Consider the following 25,077-nt stretch of genomic DNA (forward strand, 5'->3'; position numbering starts at 1 on the left):
CATGTGACAAGTTTAAAGGGGAAATGTGTCTTTGGTGGCACCAATAACAACTCCTAGGCATCTGACACATAACCTTAAACTCTTGTATGATATAATGTATTTACACTAAAGCATGTTATTCCAAAAGACATGTGACACATGGCAAAGAGCCACACACTGGTTCTATATTAGAGGTCACAAGCCAAAAAGTTTGGACACTGGTGGCTAATCTAGAAGAATTTTTTGTAGTTTATCAGCACATTATGTTTTTGGGTGAACAAAATCTCACCCTGAAAAGTAACTTGTAACTAAAGCTGTTACCTAAATGTTATGGAGTAGAAGAATCAAACAGGATTAAATGGAAGTACATTACAACTTTGTAACACAAGCATTACTAGGTTACATAAGAACACGTGTGGAACATAAAAAATGTGCAGTAATGTGAGTGAAACTTGCCGACCAGAAATTAGATTATGTAGTTTGTTTTAGACAGGAGCTCATAATCCTGTGAATCAGTCTTTTGTTTTATTTTGTCATAGTGAGTCAGACTGTTGATACAAGCTGACAAGACTGTGGTTTGATTTCATAATAGATGCACGTTGAACATTTTTTCATGATACATTGTCAAAACTGTTAATATTAGAAAAGAAGCCCAGTAACATTCAACACATATCTGCAAATATCCAAACATGTCTCATGACTTCAAGTATAGTTCATAATTGTAATTTCTTTCAGAGGAGGTTTCATATTTTACTGGCAACGTCTTTCTTTGAACATTTCATCCCTCTGTGTTATTTCATTACATCAGCTAAGGCCGACTGAGCTGAGTGTGTGTAGCTGTTGGCTGTGTGACTCATCAGCGCCGATAAGGCTGCTGACATGCAAATAGTTCACTACAGCGGCAAAACACAGAGAAAATGTCCGCCCGCTCTGCTTCTGTTTTGTTCTGTTCTTTGGCACACACACACACTCTCTTTGCCCACTACCGTGGAACTTAATCGTACTCTAACCCTTAACATAATGTTTGTATTTGTTTTCTCTCTAATCGCTTATCGTGCTTTTGTTCCACCTCCTTCAGAGCCTTCTCCTCTTCCCCTCTTGTATCTGACGCATTTTTCTTTGTCTTTTTTTTATCAGTTCAGGATACCAAGAACTGACAGCTCAGACTGCATTATTCAGCCAAAAGTAGCCAGTTAAAGTAGAATCAAATATATGTGTTCTCCAAGCATATCTATACCCTCTATTTGAAGTATAAACATCGTGTCTTGTCTCTTTTCAGCCACAAAACCAGGGTCGCCAACTGGGAGCCAACAGCAAGGTCAGGGCCACTGTGGCTCCCTTCCCTTCATCCTCCTCCCACTCATCCTCCTCCCTCGGACCTCCTCCTGCTAAGGCCTCTCGTCCAGCTCTGACGCTCCTCAGCAGCAGCGGCGGTGGAAGAAGCCGCCAGGCTTCGGCCCCTACTCTGCAGGAGGAAGACAATGATGATGTCTTCATGATAATACAGTAAGACCACCGCAGGGCGAGTGGAGGACAGTGGGCCGAGAGAGCAAAACAGTGACATGGAAGTGACAAAGAGAGAGTCGACAAGTCATTTGACACACACTCACTTTGAAATCCCTCCTGAAACTGTCTCTTCAAAGAGCTTTACAGTGACAGACACATTAGGTCTCCCTTTTAAAGTTTATGGGTAATTAAGCAGCTCATCAAGGCTTTAAAGTCTTTGTAAAGACACACTAATTTGCACATTAACATACACAGTACACACACCACTCTGTGCTACACTCTGGGTGGTTACAGCTTCTTTTGATAGCTTTTAATTCGTCTCTATTTATTCTCACCACACGAACACAAATAAATAGAACCATTTTAACAAGCCTGTCTATGCAGGCATGAGCGGGTGAGAAAGGAAAGTTGCGACCCTGCCCTCTACAGTTCACTGAGGCAGCAAAACTTCAAAATCACACACTGTCAAGATGAAAAGAAGGGAAACAGCAGGACAATGGAAGCCTGGAAGAGTCAAAAAATGGAGGGAAGGAAGAGGAAGTTATAAGAAACGACAAAAAAAAGAGCAAAAGGTGGGTGGTGTGGGAGATCAGAGGGAGATTAAAGGATGTATAAAAAGCCTTGACTGAGTCAGAGAAGAGAAACCAGTTGTAAAATGATAATTCAGGCATAATGAAGCAGACATACTGCAGCTTTTGTACTAAAGTGACTTATAGACAAACTCACACATATGCACATTCCATTTCCATTTTGCCCTTAAGCCCCGGCGTGAACACAGCTTCACTGTTTTAATGAGACAGAGAATAGAGCAGCAGACAGAGGGGCCTCTCTGCTCTCCTTCACCCCCACAGCCGGCTCTCTCTCCGGGGGTTGAAAGGCAGCGCGAGTGAGTCGGGTGGCTGATGGAAGGAGAACAGAGACAAAAGAAAAACTGAAGTATTTGATTTGATATAAAGAAATGACATCACTGTTAGATTCCTGCACACATCAACGCGCATTTAAGCAATGATTCACGCTCACGCGTACGTACTGGTCAGTTACACACGTCCATCGTCACTATTATTAATTTATTCCTCGTCAAGGAGCTTTGTCATCCACACACAGTCACACACAGGCTTAATCAGTCTCCCGCCATTCCACCCCCTTGTTGAACCTTATAACATTGTAGGGACGACCCAGTGGCAAATGTCTTCATGACGCTGTGATGTCACAGGACTTCCGCATTCATGAATTACACCCACAACGATCCTTTTGTCCCCAGAGAGAATTTGACTACCCGTTGACATTCAACCCACTTCTGTCTCTCTCTCTCTCTCTCTCTCTCTCTGTACTCTCTCTTCTCGCTTTCTCTCAGTACTGCTCTTTGAATCCTCACAAACTCAGAGAAGTCGAGTCAACGTGTGTGAATTTCATAAATTTGTTCAAATAGCACAACAGCAGCCTCTCTGTCCTCAAAAAGGTCAAAAGGCCATTGCCAAAGTTCCCCTGTTTGACCCGGACAACATCAGCCACTCGCCTCATTAAATTTCATAACTGTAAGCGATAACTGGGGCATGACGAAGAGTCAACCAGCGTCCCTGTTTCATCGTTGACTTTAGCAGAAACCGCCCCGTTAGTCAGGAGGTACTTCAGGTTTTGGCAGGATTTGGAACCTTCGCAGTTGTTCTTGGCAAAAAAGTTCTTTGTTCATTGTTATTTTTGATTCCACCACACAAACATCCTCATCTCATAGTGTTCAGTTTGTAATGTTCCCATTCAGCTTACATGTTGTGATTGGTTTTAATGCATCGTCTGAGCTACAAAGTAAACTGCCATGGATTGATGCCATTTGTTCCCTCTGTTAGTTAGATATTTCAGCATTCTTTTCAGGCTGTTGTAAGATCTGCATATTGATATTTATACAGTTTATATTTATTGACCTCATAGATTCGTATTGTACGAACTTCAATTTTAATAAACTATCCCAAAATAACTCTTTTGTGGAAGGTTTATTGTGGTAACTGTGCTGTGAGGTGAGGTGGCCTCAGATGCCTTTGCTCTGAAAAGAGGCCATCTAACCACCTTTAACCTTTTACTACGCACTGTTCCACCCACAGGATGCTCGAACTATATACAACTCTCGCTGCAGGTACTATGATAAGGTACATGAACATACTGTATGTTGCTCTTTATGGAAAGGTGGCATGTTTGGTGTACCAATCAATGCTGGCCGATTTTGAGAACTTACATTAATGTCAGCGGTTGTCGCTCACCACGTTGGTTATCTGCACCTTCTGTGCATTTTAATGCATCGCGCCGCTTTGCTCACTAGTTCATCTAATCCGTACATGTGTTGTGTGAACCGGTGCGAAAGTGTTCGACACATCACTGACAATCACATGGAATCAATGTTGGGAATGTTGGATACAGACCAAGCTATTTGGCAGAAAGTGAGTGAAAGTAAAGTGGACTTGTGTCACGTGTTGCTACTGAGACTAGACAGTGTGATCATTGCTCACCACTGTACAGGAGACAGTGTGTCTCCTACTTTTTAAGTTTTGATTCAGCGTTTCCTGAGGGAGGAGAGGTGACCTTTCACTGCACCACTCTGTCTCATTTTTCAGACAGCGAATGTCCGTTGGTCTTGGTCAGCATGGGCAGGACTTGCCTCTGTTATGGTTCCACTTTGGCTGATAAGTTCTGTATTTTTTATACATAGATTTTCTTGGCTTCCTGTTTCCTGACACTTGCAGCATTTGATGCAGTTTACAGTAATATTCGTTATTCATGAAAGTTTTTTTAAATTCCTTTTTCCATTCTGATATCAACAAAAGCTTTTGTGGTTATGCTTGGCTATAAGTGCATCCGTCAGTTTCTATAACTGCGCTAACATAATATTAGTGCTGCGACTTCCTGCTTTATTCTCAATGTACTGTTTCCTTTGCTGAAATATGAAAACGAGGAGGGGAAAGAAAAAAAAAAAACGCCTCTGCCAGACTCTATCTGTGTCACAAACTGTGTCTTTCCTGTAATTGTCCTCACTGGATACAGCAGCAGTGCAGGACTCTAATGCACACACAGATGAACAGGGCAGGGACACAGAGTCACAACTCATATACAGGTCACAGGCGGAGAATAATCGTTTTACTCAAAAGCAGAACAGAAAGAGGAAGTGCAGAGTGCCTTGCTAGCCAAATAGCTACAGCGCATGCCATATAACCCCAACTTCACCGGTTCCACTCCAGCTGACGGTCTCTGTTATGTGCTATGCATCCCTCTCTCCCGTTTCCTGTCTACCTCTTCACCTCACTGTTAACAATAAAGGCCAAAAATGCCACACACAAAAAAAAGAAAGAGGAAGCGTATCATTGGGAGGAGGAAGTGAGGAGGTGAAGTCAGGCGACGGAACATGAACTAAATCTGAATCAGAATATGAAAGGCCTGCATGCCTAGACCGGGCAAGAGAAATCTGGAAATCTGGGACGAAATCATGAACATACAAACAAAAAAACACTTGAGCACATTCAGCATAGAAGCCCATGCCCCACGGCAGTGGACCGACGAGCTTGAATGAGAACCTCGTTTCCTTCAGAATGCGCTGAGAGTCGAGAGTGTGTGTGAATGAAACTCTCTGTCAGACACGTGTGACTGAATGAGTTTGCCCACGCACTTCTAAAAATAAAAGTTGGTGGTCTGCAGAGTCAAAGACGAGGAAACGGGGCAGTTTCAGGTGCGTCTGAAGGGAGAACATCTGAATCCTTGTCAGATGTGCGCAACAGAAAGTATCATATTTCTCGCACCGCAGTCCCAAAACAGAATGAGGAAACGCCACCGAGGTTCAGCTCGAAGGGTTTTATATTCAGAGGTGCAGCTGTCAGGTGGGAAATCTTCACAAGGTGAAAGACCCTCTGCATGATCTGCACTGAAAACGATGAGCCTCCAGGTCTTAAAACCAGATAAACTATCAGGATATTTTGATATTTGAACTTTCCTTTCAATCTGCTGTTGTGAAATATAATTTATATTCCTTTACTAGGTAATTCACAGCATTAACAGGCTTAGCAGGTAACAAACAATTTCAGTTGTCAACTTAAGTTGTTAACTACCAGTTTTTAGGAATGTTAGACTGATCTGTTTGTTAGTTCAGATTTTCACATCCGCGCTCGGTTTATATTAAAGCCGTGCCAATAGATATTTTAATATCAACTAGACCTACAAAGTTAGCACCTAGCCTGTGTATTTAGCTAAAGACCAAGTCCGAAGGGGGTTCATGGGCACCTTTGTGCAAGTGCTGGTTCGGGGAAAGCTGGTTCAACACTTAACCCTGCTCTGAAATGAAAAAACCTGTTTTCCAACAGGAACGGTGCCACTGTGGAGTCGCATCATTCAGTCTCTGTATAAGTCTCCAATTTCCCAGCATTGTTAGCGACAAATATGGAGCTGAGACTCTGAACAAATATCTCTCTATATCGACTCCTGCCACTTTGGAACCCGTTTTTCTGGCCAGCAACTGAACCACCTTGGTAAAAAAAAAAAAAAAAAAAATGCCAATGTACATGACTGTTAGCCAGCTAGCAACAGACAGAGACAGGCTGTTGGAGTGTACCTGTTTTGTTCAGTTCAGGTCAACCTCTGACTGAACCGAGAACTCACCAGAAACCTCACTTCAATTTGTCATGTCCCTCCAGTCTCTCTGGATGCTAATGAAGTAGATACAAAGAGCCCCGGGATATGTGTTGATTTTTCACTAAACTTGAGATATTTTCAACTCACTTGCTTACGTGAAATCACATCTGATTGTGCCTCCCCTTAACTGTGTGTGCAACATTTTGTATTTCTTCTTTCAACGTTTCTGGAAATGTTTTTTCCAAACACGAGAGACGGTCTCAGCCTCCACAAAATGCACCTGTCAGCGGGGAGCCTGGTTTCAGTACCTCTTGCTGTTGGACTGGTCCTGTTCTCTTTCTGTAAGTCTGACCTGACCTTTAAAAGGAGAGAAAGACACAGCGAGAGACAGGAAGGAGACGGGCACACAATGTTGAGGATAGGCAGAGAAAAGATAAGAAGACAGTGAGTGGGGTGCAAGTGGTCAAAGATTGTGTGTGTGTGTGTGTGTGTGTGTGTGTGTGTGTGTGTGACGTCTACATGCAGAAATGCAGAGACCACAAACCCGCAGATAAAGCTTGTCTAGCCAAAGATAGCAGCATGTGGCTTGAGTCGGCACATACAAAAGTGTGTCCACAAGTAGCTCACGTTGTCATCCTGTTTCAGCCTTCACCAAAAAAAATCCTTGTTGTCTTCACAAAGTGCTTTTGTTCGTTTTGCGTCCTGCAGCAAAACATTTAAGGGCCTCCTACTGTCTTGACATTTCTCTTAAGTTGATCTGAAACTATGAAGCGAGGTCTCGTATGCTTTCAGACTGAGGATACCAACCTCAAGCGAGCCTACAGAGTCGCACAAGAATGCACCCAAGGTGATTTGGCAGTTGTGGTGGAACATAATGTAGACACAGTCGCACCCCCCTATACCATAGACTGAACAAACCTGACGGCACCAGGTCTGGTCGTAGATCTCTCAGACGCCACTCGCCTGTAGCTGCGTAGCTGTCTCATACACACACACACACACACACACACACACACATTCATGGCTGATCAGGCAGTCAGTTGAGCTGTTCTGCAGATGTGTGAAAGGTCAAAGCAGACGAGGAGCGAAATGTGATGAAGGAGGGAGATGAGGTGAGAGAAAGCGCAGAGGAACTTCTTATAACACAGGAACAAGATCTGAAAGAGTTAAGTTAGTTTTTACGAAGGTATAATCAGTCATCATGCTACACCGATGACTGATGAAACTACTGTGCTGTTTTTTTTAAAATTTGGGATGGGTGAAAAGGTACACTTGTACCCGAATGAGTCATGACGGTCTCCTTTGTTTGTGTTGTCAGGCTACTATCAGTTCAACTACAATTTTAGTGTTAAAAGTCATTCTGCTAGTGATCAGGAGCACAGCGTAGCAGTTGTCTGACGTCTTCTGGATGATGATGTCATCATGGTTATCTCATTTACACGTCTGTGATAAGGAAGCCAGAATTGCAAACAGTTTGTGTTTGAAAAATGTGCATTTATCATGCCGAGAATGTCCCTTCCAGTAAGTGAAATGTAGCGTTCAGTGTTTTTTTGGAGCACAGTACATACAAGGGACCACAAATACACCTCAGCCTCAGTTCTGACCATCTGATTGTTACCACTCTTGTTTCTGCCCGTTAAATTTGAAGCTTTATCCAGCAGAAGGTTAGTTAGCTTAGCATAAAATATTGCATTCATGACTACAGCATTATATCAGCCATTGACTGATCCAAAAAAGTTTTCATAATCGGGTCCTCAACTGATTATTTATTCTGTATTATTGTCACTATTGTGACGATCACAAACAAATCTAAAAAAAAAAAAAAAAGATGTCTTTTACATCATTAAAACAGTATAATTAGGTTCAGCTAGTCTTAATCTGCATGGACCAATCCACAGCTAGCACAGTGATTGGATTTTCACCTCTGCATGGTGCAGGTCTCACCTTATTATCAGTAACAAATAATAAGAACAGCTACTGAGAAAGCGTCAAGTCAAGGCTTGTTTTGGATATTCCAATGAGGAAGTGTTAAACCATATTCAGAGAACCAAATGTTGAAAGCATGAAAACAGTACCATGCACTGTGTGCAGAGTGTGTGTGCAGAGTGTGTGTGTGTGTGCGTGAATATTTTTCCAATGAGTTCGCGCAGAGTTTAATGAGAAAGACAGAAGTTTGTCATCGCTCTTTCCCTTTCTGTTTTTCTTCCCCCGTTCTGTCTGAAACAACAGGCTGGGGGGGGGCAGAGTTAGGAAATTTACCTCAAAATGTCTTCCAGTTACTTTTAGACAACTTCAATCTCCAGGAAAAAAAAAACTCCAGCAGCAGGTGGGGAAATAAAGAAAAGCAAAAAAAAAAGAACAGGGATGATGGGGATAAAGAGCAGATTGACGAGAAGGAACAGTTTGTACCTGTTGTGCAAGCCAACCAGACACAGACAGGTTCATCCAGCCAGCATTCATCATGTCAGCATCTTTTTTTCTCCCTCTTTCCTCATCCTCGGCTCAGGATGAACAGCCGCATGCTCCTCTTTCTCCGCTGCTTTCTCCAACATGTCAATTAGCCCTTTTTTCCCCTCACTTTCCCCCTCTCTTTCGTCTTGTGCTGCTGCCCTCCTCTCACGGTATCTCTCCGCGCAGTTGAAATGCGCAGCGTGTCCGACACAAACTAGCCGCCATTAACGGTCGCCGGGGCGACCGCACAACAGCATTGATGCGGGGAGGGTGAAAGGAAGGAAGAGAGACAAGAAAGAAAGGACGCCTTTGTTTCTGCTTCTTCGAGGCTCGACTTTAACGGTGTGATTAAGTGGTTGGAAACGGACTGAAACAACAAAAACAGAGCGTGGCGGAGGGAGGGAAGCGGAGGATGAGGTCAGACTCTTTTACTGTCCAGAACACCAACTCTTTGAAACCCCTCAAAACTGCATCTGATTGGCTCCTGATGGAAGCAAACACGCCGGCGTGGAGGGGCAGCGATGCAGCAATTAAGAGGACTTTTGGACGAAGCTTTAAGGTTTTGGAGCCGTTTTTTTTTTTATTATTATTAGATATATTTACAGACAGCACAGCTGTTTCCGACACACATGTACACACTTACACATTGCAGGGGATTGATTAGTTTCATATTTAGATTGTCTGTACACAGAAACGTAACAATTCAGATAACATTATCTTGTGCAGGGTGTCATTTAACGTGACCCCAGGAACCCTTTGTGGTCCATTTACGTCTCTTTCAAAGACCCGAATGGGATGCCCCACTTTCCATGCTTCCTTTAAAACGATAGCATCAATGTTTTCCATTCAAAGGAGCATTCTTACGTTGCATATTCACTTCCTGGACTGAAAATGTTATAACCTCCCCCTCTCATTGGGATTTAAGATGATAAATAAGGCCGGGCAACACACACAGGAAAAAAAAAGATCCTCTCCATTTGGTCCGAACCTGTCGATGATCTTTTTTTTCCTGTCACGTCGTCTCATATCTTCAGAGAAACACAAAGGCAGCAGTGCAAAAAAAACCAATATGTTTCCCAGTCACCTCATAAGCATGGCAGACATTTTATAAAAGAAGAGCCAAGCCACTCTCTCAGCTTGTTAAAGAGAAGCCTGGAGGCCGAGCTCCTTTTGGCAAAAAATGGTTTCTGTGTGTGTGTGTTTGTGTGTTCGAGTGAAGTGGCTGGTTCCAACCACACTGTGGATTGGTGCTCCAATTATGGGTTTGGCCATGCATCACTCTTTTACACACACACACACACAGAGGGTGGCCCGACAATAACCCTAACCCTAACCCCTAACCCTAACCCATGTTTCATGATGTGCTTTTTCTCGCAGTTGTGATCTAATGCGCTCTGAATGAATTGACCGTCTCAAATAATTATCCCAGTCCAACAGATGGAAGAAACGTGCGTAGTCCTCACATAAACTTCAAGGGGGAAAAAAAAAAAGAGCATCAACCAAAAGTTTGTGGGTTGTTTTTTTTTGCATTAGACATTTGAGTCCCTGCAGGAAACAGAGGGATGTCAGATATCTCCCAGGTTATCGTAGATGATATCGGGTGCTCTCGGGTGCTGGCTGTACCACGAGTTAGGTTTCTGTTTAGACACTTTGCTGTACAGTTCCCGGCCCCCTCCTCCTCCCCCTCCGACCCAAATGTTGTTGTTGTTGTTGTTCACGTTACTGCCGGGACCGCCGTGCTTCCCGGGAGGCAGCGGCACCGGCTCCTTCCGGGCAAAAGGGCTCCTGGCGGGTTTGGGGGCGGTGACGGGTTTGGGAAACCTCGGCACAGGGGGCTGCGGCGTGCCGCGACCTGGGCCCAGCTGCGGAGGAGAGTGTCTGTGGGGCTCGGGCTGCTTTCCGTGGGAGGGCGTGCAGTAATTTCCCTCCGGTCCTGATGGGCTCGCTACTTCTTCCTGTCTCCTCAGGCTGAGGGGCTCCAAACGGGCCTCATCGTAAATACTCATCCCCAAACCTGGAGACATGCCAGCACAACCCTCCGGTTCGTCATATATGTGCTCCGTGGGGAGAGCAGAAGGTGAGGAAGCCCCTTCAGCTTGACCTCCTGGGGGTCGTCTGTTCATGTTCACCCCTCGTCCCCCGCCTCTTCCTCCCCCTGCGGCCCCATTTATACTCAAGGCGCTTGTTTTCTGGTTCAGCTCCAGGCTGATCCGGTCATACACGTGTGAGTACAGGTCCGATGGCTTCCTCTGGTTGCTGCCTATGTGGTGATGATCCCCTTGCACGCCGCCTCCCAAAGCCTCGTCTCCTACTGGTCGGAGGCGTGGGGTGGGCACTGGTGGGGTGGATGGGTTGCTGGTCTGGTTTTGACCCTTGATGCTGTCCACTGGGTCGGAGTAGAGGCAGTCAGATGCCGTCAGAGGCATGCGGACTGAATCTGCCGGCTCAGAATAAAGACCCGCTTGTTCATCAGCTGAAGAGAGGCCTTTTGCCGCCCCCTGCCCCCTGAGAGGCTTCGGAGGGGGCCCCTCCCCTCCCAAAACCCCCAACATGGCTGGTGGTTCGGGTAAACTCCTCCCTTTGTGTGCTGTGGCTCCTCCTTGCCCCCTCCCCCCTCCTCCTCCATCTCCACCCTCCCTCTTCCCGAGCACACCGTCAGCAGAGCCCGGTTTGCTGCCGCCCGAATCGCCGTCCGCCTCCCGACTGCTGCAGCTGCTGCTGTCTCCGCTTCCCGCCGCCGCCATGCCACTAGAGATGGCGTTGCGTAAGTGCTGCAGTGATGCAGGGCAGTCTGGGTCGAAGTTGATGGGGCAGCTGAGGTGGCGCTCCTCAGCCAGAGCCTTCTGCGACTGGATGGCCTGGTCCACCAGCGTGAAGATCTCGTTGCCTTGCTTGGTCTCAAAGGTGAAGTTACCGGGGCCGGAGTCGCAGCGCCGACCCGCCTCGAACGAGAACATCACCTAGAGAAAGAAAGGAAGTAAAATGAGCTCTGCTGTCTGGACCTTACTGGAAATTTACTTTTTTATCTTTTATATTTTTAAAAGCGTGACCTGGTTCCATAAAGTCTCATCCCATAGATCTCAAATTGATTGACTGATCTTTACACGTACTTTAAAACCTGAATCTTCACTGTAGCTGCTAAGCGAAACGCTTTAGCAGGCACTCCTTCTGAAGTGGGCTCACAAGCTCGAACACACATCAAGGGTGTTAATTACGACTTTTCAACTTTCCAAATTTGACATCTCAGGCCTTCTGGGGATTTGGATTACGCCGGATGAGCCATGTTTTTTTTTTTTTCCCTTCTCTCTTTTTTACATTTTAAAACAAGTTCCCATCTACTTCAGCTGTTTAGAAGAAATGCTGTAACGCTCCAGAAATGTTACGCAGACTAACAAACTCCACCCAACTTCCCCTGGCATGGGCGTGTGTGGAAAAAAAAAATTTAAATCGTTAGTTGCAATTATTTGTACGACAATTACAACTAAAACTGTGGCAGCCCTGTGTGAAAGTAGAAGCTAATTGTGTGTCTGTCTGAATAAATGCCAGGATGGGAGTGAGATAATGGAAGTCCCTGCACTCTTTTCCAGCCACCACTCATTTAGCATTTTCTTGGAACTTAAACCGTGCTTGCTTCCCTTTTCCACTGAAAATATTTTTTTGAGTTTTCACAGCATATCTGTTTCTTTTTTTCACTGCTTTCCTTAATGTTAAGTTCCGTTTTGTAAGCACAAACTTTATGTGAGACCTACACATACAGATCATATGGGTTTCTTCCCCTTTTTATTCTTCCTCTTCCTGATACATATGATCAATGTCGGTTTCACTCTATACACATGCATAAATAAACATGTGCAGACAAACCAAACAGGCCGCTGAAAGGTCGAAGTCATTTTTAAATCCTGGCCTCAAGCTTTGAAGCATCAGCGTGACACAAAAACAACCACAGTCTCTCAGGTTTAATGTCCTCAGTGACTAAATGCGCACACACTGCCGCTAAAAGTAGCACTGCACTTCCTAACAACGATCAGTCGTCACAGTCTGGGCTTGAATTGAACACACCAAACTTCCTGCATCAGAGATTAATCTTGCCGAAGATACGTTCTCTTCACCCACCCGGTCTCGCCCGTATCTCCTCAGTAGCTTGTAGGGCCACACCAGCACCTTCCTCTTGGTCTTCGGGTCCTTCAAGATTAAGATGTCGTTTTCGGCTTTCAGCCAGTAGCTGCCCGACAGCCCGCACCGCTCGGACGCCTCGGTGCGCTGGACGGTCACCCAAAACTCGTTCACTGTGAGAAGACAGGGAAGGTGTTTTTGCTCAAAATCTCCTAATTCTGGATGATCTGTGAAGTCTGCGCTGTGTTATTCTCTTCAGATCGTAAGAATAGACGGTTTTGTGTCTTTACCCTCCTCTCTGGAGTAGTAGATGAGGTTTTCAGACATCTGCAGGTCTTGCGGTCCTCCATTAGGGTCTGCAGCAGTACCGGTGCTGCTACCGCTTCCTCCCTGTGGACACACGCAGACACTTAGGACAGTTAACCAGCTGAGAGAGATGCAGGACTGTTTGTTGTACTTTGAGGTGTAGTGTGCATGACCAAAAAAGAGGGGAAACTTGGAGAAACCGAAAGCTTTCCAGTACAACCACTGAAGGTCAGATCAGGCAAGAGTGAGAGAAGGGAAAAGAGAAAAAGGAATAAAGAGTCAGAGAGGCTGACGGTGCAACAGAGAGCGATGCGGATGAAGTCTTCCTCCTGGAAACTCCCTCTGGCTTCCTCTCAAAAAAAATGTGTAGTGTGCAGGTTTGTGCGTGTGTGTGTGTGGGTGAGTGCACACAATAGAAGCTGTGGCCTGTATAGACACTCCAGGGGCATGTGGGATAGAAGTGGATAGAACAAAAGACTGACACATTCAAAACAGACATAAAAGGAAGCTCGTACCGTAATAACTAACACATCCACCCACGTCTCAGTCACTCACTGCAGACACCACTTCCAAAAGCTAACAGTAAAAGTGCAAAAAATAAATACCTGAAACGCGATATCGCACATGGTGTCCATCCAGTCCTTGGTGACGGTCTTCTCTGCAGCGAACACGTGCATCTTGTCGTTGGTCTCTACACAGAACGCCGCCATGTTGTCTTTGGGACAGCTCTCGGTCAGCGCCGGCAGGATGGAGATGCACTCAGACAAGCGGATGATCTTCTTGTCCAGCTTCCTGGTTTTCTCATTGGACCCGCCTCCCGAGCCTCCGCCGGACCCGCCCCCTCCGCCCGACGGCGAGTCGTAGAACTCGAGGCGGGCGATGCCGTTTTGGCTGGCGGGGTACAGGACGAACCAGTTCTTCTTCCATTTCTGATGAGCGGAAAAGGGAAGGAAAATTGAAATGCTGCGCTTATCAAAATTTATAATCAACGTTATATTCATTTTATATCAGAACGTCCCACTCGTAGGGACGACCCACAGATTAACATCCCGGGAATCTGTAGTTTACCTTTGATTTACTGACTGTTTTACTGTTTTTTAGAGGGGTTTGTTTTAGGACATGCAACTTAAAAGGCTAAATATGTGAGATTTGAACATTAATCACATATAAAACATTTACTTGTACAGATACGATGGAGTCATTGTGCCCTAAACAGAGAATGACCTCTCCTTGCCTGTTTCCAAAATGGCGACCTGGTAAGAAACTTTCTCTTATTACAGCTGAACATTACATCAAAACGTGTTCCCTTCCTTACAAACCAGGACACAAAATGGTTGCCCATTCACCATAATTGTTTTCTTTTTCTTGTCTTTAGCTAAACACCACACTAAATGATGTTTCCGAAAACTGACGAGTGACTGACGTGTGCATTTGTATGTATCTAGGTCTCTTTTTTTTTTTAATTACAAGCGAAAGTAGATAAATGTGTGGCATGGTCAGAAGGGGCTGAGGGTAAAAACGGTTCGAAAAACAGAAAGTCTGCCTCTTTCTTTTGTGTGGCTCACATCTGTCCTGTTCACATCTGTCCTGGGGAGGGAAGTACAATTAGCATGTGGTCTGTAGACGGCAAAGAGGAAACGCCAATTGCAGGGTTTGCCACAAATAACCAAAAACTGATGAAGAGGGAAGATGTTTGAACATTTCAAGTCCAAAAAGGATGTGAGTCAAAATAACATTTCTGTGCCTTTCTGTTACTTGCACCCTACTGAGACTTAATGTAGGAGGCATGTGGTGATGAATGTGATGCAGTTTGACTCAGACCTTTCGCACACTCCACTCTTTCCTCTACTATCAAATAGCAGCAGCAGACCACAGTTACAGCATTAGTCACCTGCTGTTTTAAGGAGAATATAATTTCCCCCCCTAAATCAAAGCAAGTTCTGAGCTGCTTCTTTACATTTTTGACCCAAATGAGTAAAGGTTTAGCTCGACAACTAAAACTTGGACATGATATGCACCCAGAAAGAGATCTGATCATGAAATACTGACACTACTAATACTGCGGAGGTATCATTTTCAGTATTTGAAGTACCATTTCAAACAATTATATCGGATTTAATTAAATCAAAATTAAACGCAGCTAGTTTAGTTTAGGATGTTGAACACATTCCTGGATATATTTTTGGTGTCTGTAGTCATTTTCCTTTTTACACTGTTTAAGGATGGACTTTTATTTCAATACAAGTCATCTGCTGTGAGTAACCACACATATTCCTTACAGTCATGTAAAGATATGAAGAAAACCTACAGTATATATACAATAATGTCTCTGTCTATGTTTTATGTTGCGTCAAAGTAATAAAAAAAAAAGCTTAATTTACAACGGATTTATGTTTGTTTGTTTCTTTAAGTAACAGGTTAAAAATATGACCTGGCAACAGGTGCATCACCTTTCCTGAGAACAACAGCGAGGAAGCGACAGCTAACAATGATCTCTTCCTCCGCAGGGACAAAAAGGGACGTGACCAAACAACAAGACATACAGCACTGAACAATAAGAAACGCAGCGGGTGTGTAACACTCCAGATGTTCAGGGCTTACAATGGACACAATGACACACTGCATGTAAGATTATGTGTAAGTCACAACACAAAATAGTGTACACGTGATAAAACGGCATGAGACAGTGGGACACTTGTTTGGGAAGTCCCTATCGTCCCTCGTCCCCTCTGGACGTGTCTGTGTGTGTGTGTTTGGCTACCCCACATCACGATATGCCTCATCTCAGCCACATTTCCCCACAGAATGTGTGTGTGTGTTTTCCCCTACATTCACTCTGCGGGGCGGATGCTGAATGACAGTCAGAGAGCCGAGCTTGTGACAGGAAGGTCAGCAGTTTGAAAATCCTTCGACCGGCGGGGAAAATCCAAACTCCAAATGACACACGGTCCAAAACTACGCCGACAAGTCCTCAAAATGCACCACAACGAGGGGGGATTTTCTTCGTCACTGGTCAGATAATATTTAACGAAATATCACCCGGTGCATTTGAATACTTATGTGACCTACAAGCAGCTCATAGGGCCTCTGTGCCAGGCTGATATCAAAATCGACAGTTGAGGCTTAGAGATATATGATGGCAGCATATCAGCCAATACCACATTTTAATATACAAGAATGAACTAATATTTTTGGAAACTGATGCTCAAAGCTGTTTATTTAAGGGAAGTGAGTTAACCAGGATATTTACAATAGAACAAGACAGTTTTTTCACAGCATACATTTATGACCTGTCATTGTAGTCCTCTGTTCTATACAAGTGTCCTGCTAAGTGTGCGATAGTGAGGCTGTGACCAAGCACGCTCATTACCTGGAGCCTGACACTGGAGCTGCTAGGTGGAACTGAGCCATTTTTAATTATTATTTTATTACTGACTTTAATTTTCAGGTAATCTCTGATGTGAAAAAGGCTTCAAGTCAACTTTACTACAGTGCATTTAACGATAAGTTTCAAACTAATTTTAAATTACACTACATGAATAAAACAACAAACACGTTTCAGTCTTGAAATGCGTGAAAATGCTGCCTATGAAAGAATATGTACGCAATTTGTATTTGCATCACTGCCAAGATACACTGAGATTATATCAGCCTGCCATCATCTTCTTTGTGCTGTCACAGCAAACACTGGCTCTGTAGGTGGTAGAAGAAGTACTCAAATGAGTTTCTTAAGGAAATGAAGCCAGACCATGACAGAAAAATACCCATGCACCACTCGATTATTATTAACAATAATGCCACTCGGTAGTCTTTTTGCCTCTCTAAGTTATCTGGTGAAAATCCCTGCGTTTGTGGTTATAATATCGCAATGCCGGCTCTTGTTCAACATCCTGCAGCCCTAATGAAAACGAGTATATGTGGAAAAATGACCTCTGACATTAATATACTAAGCACACTTTATGTACTCTTCTTGGGTTGCAAACACATCATAAATCTTACTCTGCAGAGTAATTGTTACTGATAAATTCATGTAGTGGAGTAAAAGTTCAGTATTTCCCTCCTAATTGTTGTCAAGTCTAAGTTTCAAATTCAGTGGACATACTCAACTAAAGTAAAAGTAGCTGTAAAACTCACATGTCTATCATTCACAGCACCAAACTAAAAGACACGTGTGTCACTCTAATGGTGTAATTATAGTATTTGCATGATGGGCCCGATATAACTGCAGCCACATGGCCTACATGCAGCTGCACAATCAGATATTCAACACTCATTGCAATTCATCAGTCACATGTCAGAATCATGTCACCAAACAACTCCTAGAACTGAAATGACAAGAGATTTAAAGATGAACTTAAATGTATTTATAACACACACATACACACACACACACACAAGGTTTCAGAAGTCAACATGTGCACATGTGCATGCACGCCCTCCAACCCGTTACAATTAACTGCCGAAAAAAAGGACAGGAAGTGTGTGGGATTGTTATTACCCAGGATTCTCTCTGCTTCCTTCTTCGGCATCCAGGTGTGTCTCAGTGTATGTATACAATGTGTGTGTGCATCTGTTTGTGTTGTTTTGATGATTCCCCCGGTGCGCTGGGGAACATCTGTTGCTGTGCAGACACACATGCACACTGTGAGTGTTCAGTCCAGACTAACACTGGTCTGTACAGTATACGTGAACAGGGTGTGACATTAACCCCTGCAGCAATATGGTCCATGGTGTGTGTGTGTGTGTGTGAGTGAAACAGCTGCTCCATTTAAGGCAACAGACCGTTATCAGCCATTGTTACGCTGAGTGGAAATTATGCAAAAAGGATCCCAGCAGAGAGAGACTTCCTCACCGCAACACAGCACCAATTATATTAATAACTAACTTTAATACTATAATACAAGCGTGTGGCCTTTACTGCCTATATGTTTAGATTGGCCTTGTAAAGATGACGTAACCCCTTCCTTTGTAAATGTAAAAGACAAGGCCATTATATTTGTCCTAAACACGTAAATCTTAATAATGGCCATATGAATCAGCTTTTTATTTTAAAAAAAGCAGATAAACCCCTGTACAAAAACAAGAATCAAATCATCTTCCCATGACAAACACTTTCGTTCGTTTTTCTGTATTTTTTGGAACGATTCTCGTGCCGTTCAGGACGTCACACAGGAATTTTTTTTGCTCTTCCTGTCATTCAGCTTTGAAGGTGATGTCTTGAAAGCCGTCAGTGTTCATCCGTCCCTGCATTTACATCGCATTTTCATTTTGCACATCTTTGACGCTGTATTATTCTTAGATACCGCTGCTGCATAGGACAGAAAAAAGGTTTTAATAACCACAGAATTTGAATCTTCGCTTGAACTCATTTGGTCACTGAAACTATATTACACAGATCTGTCTCTCAAAACTAACTATTTATGGCAAAAAGTGTGAATTTGGCAACAGAAAGACCTTTGACTAATGTCACTCAAAAAAATACCTGTAAATGTTATTATCACTGTGTAATATTATTACAACACCTGTGTGTGTTTGCATGTACAGTCCTACTGATGGGTACATTAATCCACCACTGTCACTACAGCACAGGATCCTCTCTATTCATCATGTTGCAGTTTAACTGAACCACTCAACCATGTTCCCACTGGCCACAGGCAGACCTCAATGACACATGCAGGAGAAGTGTGTGTGTGTGTGTGTGTGTGTGTGTGTGTGTGTGTGTGTGTGTGTGTGGTTGTCTGCCTGTTTGTGTTTTGACACAAGAGTGAAAGTATGTTTTGTGTATCACGGCGTGTCCGTTCTCGGTAATGTGTGTGAGACGGAGAGAGAAGGAAAACAGAGGGAAGCTGTGTGGCTGTGTTTATGTGTCCTGTATGCATGTGTAAAGTGTGTTTAAGAGACGGGAGATAATGAGGGAGAAGAAGAGTGTGTGTGTGTGTGTGTGTGTGTGTGTGTGTGTGTGTGTGTGACAGAGAGAGAGACCACTGCTTTGACCACAGGTCTGCTGCCATAACCTCAGTCCTCTGCTGTGCCTACAAAATAAACCCTTCAAACATGTCGACTTGAGCCGAGTAAAGTAAAAAAAAGTGCGCAGAAAATCTTTCAGGTTGTTCTTTTCTGAGTTCCTGAAACTGACCAACAACCAAAACTAAGCATGAATTTGCATGAAGCGGTGTGGTGAGACTATAGTAAATAACACTAATAGGTCATAACTGAAGAATGTCAGCTTTGTGTCGCTGCCACACAGCGAGTCGAATAGAAATATGCCACATTTTCATATAGTCAAAGTACATCAGTGCACATGTTGTGTATCAAAAGGCTATTTGTGGAGCAAATATGTATCCAGAGGGACGATGACGCGCATAACTAGGTCAAGCTGGTTAACACAAGTGACATTTACAACAGAATGATGTACAGTCCCTAGACAGTAAAATGTTACTACATTTTATCTAATTTCAATGCTAATATGATTTTGTACAAAAATGTGGACCCTGGGACCTGTGATAATGAACGTAGGAGTTAAACTCAACATGCAAGCTGAGCTGCAATTACATCACAGTTCACTGGGGTACGAAATGTTGAATAATTAAAATAAAATCTGACATATTATTATGATCTGATTTGTGTGCCCAACAGTCCAAACACCACTAGAGAGAGAGAACAAGCGGAGCTGCAACAAACATGTCGACCGTGTTTTACTAAAGATATTTTTTTAAATGTTACAATCACATTACAATTAAAGGAGTGTGACGATTTCAAATACCTCCACAATGCAACTGAATGGCCGTTTTTTTTTTTTTTTACTAGGAAGTAACTGTTGATGATGTTACCGTGACATCATGGTGATTTGGTCTGTAGTGTTTACCGTCAGGCTGACCCACATCTAGCACGGAAATGTGCAGCTAAGCTTCACCAAAGTAGACTAGTTAAGTGATACAGCAAAATGGAAACCCTGTCTGAAAACAACTTCATGCACTGAAGGGACTCACGCCAAAGCATTTTTCTAACAGCGCGGCATAAGAATGCACCGTCTCTGATGTCCTGGTGTCTGCTGATTTTCAATGAAAACAGGAAATGATAAGCAAAACAGGCATTAGTCAACAAAATCTAAATGGTACCCACTCCTGCTGACCGAAGGGAAAGTGACCTGTGATAAAAAAGATCTGTCCGTGTAAATATGAAATAACACATCATCTGTTCATCATATGACATGCTCGCAATCAGATCAGATTGTTCTCCGCGTCCACTGACAGTCCAAGTGTAGAACAGCCCCAGTTTTACATAATACAGTAATAATTACTTAGTATTGTTATTTACACCACAGAAACTAAACTCATACATTCATGCCATGACTATGCCAGAATTAGACTGAAGTAACTAATTTGTATGTACATAATATGCAAAGTTACAGTACGTAATGCTGACTCACATGAGGGAAAGATAAGTCAGTCAAATTTGAGCTCTGCAAGTCACATTGAACAAGGTTTAATGTGACTGAAATTAAACAGCAAAGTCACTGAGTAAGGACGCTGATCATGGTTCTGTAAACACTTAATCATTCCTTTCCACTGATCATCACCGTCTACTCACAAAATTATGCTGTTCTTCCCGAAAATAGACCTACTTCTGAGCATATTTGGAGAATTACGCACTTTCTTACATAATGCTCGTCATACTACCAATGATCTGGTGTTTCTTTTCTGAGAAAGATGATTAAGCGTCTGAGATGCTACTGCAAGAGAAGAGAAGACAACTCATAACCCCGTTAATCCATCCGGCAGTCATTACTTTAAAAGGGACTTGTATAAATCGCGCCTCGGGGTGTGTAATGTTGTTTAATCCTGACACACCCAGTCTGCTCAAGTGGCAGCTAGCTCCTGGCTGAGGCTGTCTTCATCATCCAACATGCCCACCTGTGCAGCTTGAACTGATAATTCGCCAACAGCTGCCAATGTCAACATCAAACCGAAAGCTATGTGTAAGCCCGGGGTTCAGCAAAACTCCACACTGCGGGTGCGAGCATCTGTGATCTCAGTAAGTGTGTGGCAGACGAGCAGAAGCACGCACAGACAGCGATTTCATCTTAAATCATGCACACAGTCCACTCGCTCTGCTGCACATCTTAGCCACAAGAAGACATTTAATGACAGCTTTACAAGTATGAAAACTGCAACTACAGTGTCGGAAAAATTAGGACTCTTTGAAGAGTCTGTCCTCAACGGCACGTCAGACAACAAGCTTAACATCGGAATCATCACCACAAATATTTGGCATTGTTCAGATGTGACTGTGAGTGGCTTGGACAGAGGCACGGCACAGGCTTTAGATGGAATGAATACCTTTGTAGACAGTGTGTGTCAGACCTCAGATGTATTGTTTGGTGTCCCGCAGTAGGATCTGACAGAGGTCTCGGACATTGTTGAAAAAATGCTCTCTAGCGAGACGAGTTCTCCTTGAAAACACTTGTGACTCACGTCTTCTGCGTGTTTGGCCTTTTCTATGTTAGAAAAACAAACGCGAGCCTTAACAGAACACGTCGTTGGACATCGACCATAAGTTTGACTGTGGGTTCATTGTCCAAATGCTTACTCTGTCTGAACAAATGGCTCCTGTACTGATATGAGATAAAGAATAGCTGCAAAACATTTGGCAGAAGCTGGAGTATAGAAGTGATTTAGAAACTGGTGATTAAGTTGAGGGGTCGAGCCAATTCACTGAGGACATGAATGACCGCGAGTTCATGGAGCTGAACAAAGGCTGAATGAATCTGTCACAGGCTGATTTGAGAGGATGTTATTAGCGCTCTTTTTTAAGCCAGAATCTTCACTGTAGCTGCAAGAGTAAAGCACAGGCATCGGTGCACAGGCTCTTCTGGTCATCAAGTCAGTGAATAACATTTTTTTTTAAATCAAATTAGGATCTCACGGCATCCAGAAACTTTGGAATATGGCAGGAAAGCTTAATGGAGCCATTTTATGTTTTTTTCAAATGTTTTTTTCACATTTTCCCCAACCTCAGTTGTTTAGGACAATGCTACAACTCAGTTTTGCTGTGAATCTCCAGACAATGAAACTTCACCTGACTTTCCATCAGCGTGGGCGTGAGGAGACAGAGTAATGACTGAATTTAAGGTAAGCTAAGGTGAACGGTCCCTCTCATTTTCAGACATTAAACAAACGTGTTGGCAACAATGCTGGGCACGACTCCCAACACTTTGACTGTAAACCAGTGATCCTTACTCAATCCAAATTATGAAAATTATACTTTAAAAGAACTCTTTTGCTAGTTCATTGTCAGTAGTAGTAGTTGTATCTTATCTGGATTCTGGTGGTTTGGGCTGAGTCTGACTTCCATCATTTGCATAAAAGTAGCTGAAAAAAATGCTCAAAAAAAAAAAGGAAAGAAACAAATAACCTGTGGTCTTGATAATGCTATTTAAATAAATTCAATTTCGTCCTTTTGTTACTTGTCTCCAAATACTGTTAAATAGAATACGGACTGAAGTAACTAAAGTCTTCGTAACAGTTGATGCATCTCGATAGTTTTCATTCTAAGAGCCTGCGGTACAAAACTCTTCAAACAGCAGTCAGAAACAGAAACCTGGGTCAAACGCGGTCGTCACATTTTCCAACCGTACATGTGGGAACGAGCATATATGAGTGTGTGTGTGTGTGTGTGTGTGTCCACTGACAGCTCTCGCGATTGCATAATTCACCCGACGCAGCTCACGCATGTTTCGACACTTTCAGATCAGCTTCCTGTACTATTCTCCTCTACTCTGGTGCCTCCTTCTTCTTCTTCTGTTGTCCTCAGCGCCGCTCTGCAGAGATAACGTGTTATTTTTGAGGGACGTGGAGATTTTGTTTGTTAAGAGTTCTATTGTTTTTTCTTCCCCGGCTGTTTACAAAACGCACTGAAACTGTGTTTTGCGTGCATGAATATCTATTGTGCAGTGCTGATTACAGGACAGGAAACAGAGCCAGAATGTTTTGTTGATCCATGTCATATGACCAGAGAGAGAGAGAGACGGAGAGACAAAGACGCTCTTACAAATCTGAAAGAGTAACTGAGTTCTTATCCAGAGGTGCGCTGAGACCAAAGGCGAGGTTGCATGGAGGCCAAAGATTAAGGCAAACACACAAGACACACACACACACACACACACACACACACACACACACACACACACACACACACTGGTGTTATCACTGGCTTTTAACTGCGTCCGGCTCTGGTGTGTGATCTGAAAACTAGAATGAGTGGTCACAAAGTGTCAGAGGCAGCACAGAGGAGGATGGGTGAAGGCGTTTGCAAGGGTGCAAAACAGCTGTATCTGCTGCTAAGATGAAGTGGAAGTATGCGTGACACCCTAACGAAAAAGATCTGTATCTCTGTCTCAGGGAATTTTCTATCTCTGTCGCTGTACATGCAACATCCCTTTTGAGAATTTATTCTCATCATGATAAAAAAAAAAAATATTACAGCTTTCATCATGCAGCTTTTTAGCAGCCCTAATGTAGTGGGGTGTCACTAGCTCACACACCAAGCAACAAAAAGCTCTCACATTTTTTTTCTCTCCATCTCACACGCTTTACTTTGATCCACTTTCCTGTATTTTTCACATTGACTTCGATGTCACCACACATGCACACGAACACTTGCTCACACACAGATGTGCACGGCAGGTTCACTCCAAACCACCACTAGAAAAACAGGGTCAAGATCAGTAAACAAAACAAAACAAAAAAAAGCTGTGTTCACTTCCTCTCTCTGTATCTACAGAAGACACTGGACACAGTGACTGGTCTGTCAACTGCACCAATATATAATCTGTCACGACCTTAGAAGCTCCTCTTTATAACTGAGAGAAGCACAAAGTGTGTGTCACAAAAAAAAAAAATGTTAAAGACTTCGTGGGACACGTTCATCTTCTTGAAAACCATGTCACATAAAATACCAACAAACAGTACAACTATGAGGATGTGTAGTGCCTTTACCCTGACATAAACTGACCCATAAACATGCTAGTTATTGCTACAAGTTAATGTTCATATAGGGAGGATGAGTTTTACCGCCACTAACATAACTGTTTCATTCCTATGAGAACTCACAGACTGTTTCTGACTTGCAGGCTGTTTATGACAGGCCCATGGAGGTTTATACTAGTTGGTTTTTATCACAAATCTGCACAAACTTCACTGATTTTCTGTCAACGCCACAAACGCCCAGGCGGAAAAAAAAAAAAGACTGCTACATTTCTCGGACTTACCTTTCCGAACTTCTGATGCTGCACATAAAGTTGTCCCTCCTTGACGTGGGTGTCCATGCCCCCAAACGCTCCAGGGACACCCTTCACCTCGAAAGACGAAATTTGACTTCAAGTTGACGCAGGAAAAAATAGAAAATTAAATTAAATTTTTAAAAAATCACTGTTTTTTTGAAGGGGTTTTATTTTCCCTATGTCCCCTAACAACTTCCCCCTTCTCTCACTTCCGCCCCCCGGCCGCTCAGACTCATCTATCGTCCCGCTCCCGCACGCTTTAGGGCGTCATGGTGGAGGTACAGAGGTCCGGAGAGTCGCTGGGTGGTCCCGACGGAGTCAAGTTATGTCCTAAAGTTGTCGCTGGGTGTCCTATCTGTCGCCTCTCTCACTCCTCCTGTAGGGCTGGACCACTGATTAACCACACTTAATACATAACACGAAGCTTCCGGTTACAGCTTTCACAATAAAAGTCCGGTTAACGAACATCTGGATCAGGTGCATGCTGTCTGAGCTCAGCAGTGCTTCACAGGTACTTAGATATTTCAGTCGGCTAGGATATGATTTATATAATAGTGATTATTTACTTCAGGACACTTTCTTATTGGTCCCAGATTAAAAACTAAGTGAGCAGTTGTTAACCTCCCTGTTTCTCCCTGCAGTAATGCATTACTTAGTAACTAGTAGGCCTCATTATGTAGTAATAACTTGTTAAAGCAAAACATGTATAAGAATGTGCACCATGTAACTACCATGTTGTTAGTCAAAGCTTTTAAACTAGACTAGACAGGGCCTCAAATTGTTCCCCGACCATTTGAATTTATACGTTTTGATAGATAAATAAACATATCCACAAT

General features: G+C 43.4%; 2 protein-coding genes across 9 annotated transcripts in view; one reads left to right on the top strand and one right to left on the bottom strand.

The window, feature by feature from the left end:
• LOC119027528 (meiosis 1 associated protein) overlaps positions 1 to 3,457 on the top strand; it is a 41,867-nt gene extending 38,410 nt beyond the window's left edge. For all 8 annotated transcript variants that reach the window (XM_037112838.1, XM_037112835.1, XM_037112832.1 and 5 more), the window contains one exon: positions 1,259 to 3,457. In XM_037112838.1, the coding sequence (XP_036968733.1) occupies positions 1,259 to 1,489 (231 nt within the window). In that variant the 3' untranslated portion in view covers positions 1,490 to 3,457. The remainder of the gene's footprint in view (positions 1 to 1,258) is intronic.
• A 5,637-nt stretch (positions 3,458 to 9,094) lies between these two features.
• dok1b (docking protein 1b) lies at positions 9,095 to 24,643 on the bottom strand. The gene is made up of 6 exons (XM_037111694.1): positions 24,451 to 24,643; positions 24,230 to 24,335; positions 13,566 to 13,889; positions 12,945 to 13,044; positions 12,655 to 12,827; positions 9,095 to 11,501 (listed from the first exon to the last, which is right to left on the bottom strand). The coding sequence occupies exons 2-6, from the start codon at positions 24,284 to 24,286 to the stop codon at positions 10,107 to 10,109; spliced, it is 2,049 nt and encodes a 682-aa protein (XP_036967589.1). The 5' UTR covers positions 24,287 to 24,335; positions 24,451 to 24,643; the 3' UTR covers positions 9,095 to 10,106.
• Between the last annotated feature and the right edge of the window lie 434 nt (positions 24,644 to 25,077).

This window comes from Acanthopagrus latus, chromosome 10 (assembly GCF_904848185.1).
Source record: "Acanthopagrus latus isolate v.2019 chromosome 10, fAcaLat1.1, whole genome shotgun sequence".
NCBI lineage: Eukaryota > Metazoa > Chordata > Actinopteri > Spariformes > Sparidae > Acanthopagrus > Acanthopagrus latus.

Bases quoted from the DNA above. Each gene is read 5' to 3' on its own strand.
- dok1b (XM_037111694.1), bottom strand. From the start codon at position 24,286: ATGGACACCCACGTCAAGGAGGGACAACTTTATGTGCAGCATCAGAAG. The intron at 13,890-24,229 runs GTAAGTCCGAGA...TCCGCTCATCAG, and splicing joins AGCATCAGAAGTTCGGAAAG to AAATGGAAGAAGAACTGGTT. The intron at 12,828-12,944 runs GTAAAGACACAA...GTCTTCTCACAG, and splicing joins CTACTACTCCAGAGAGGAGG to TGAACGAGTTTTGGGTGACC.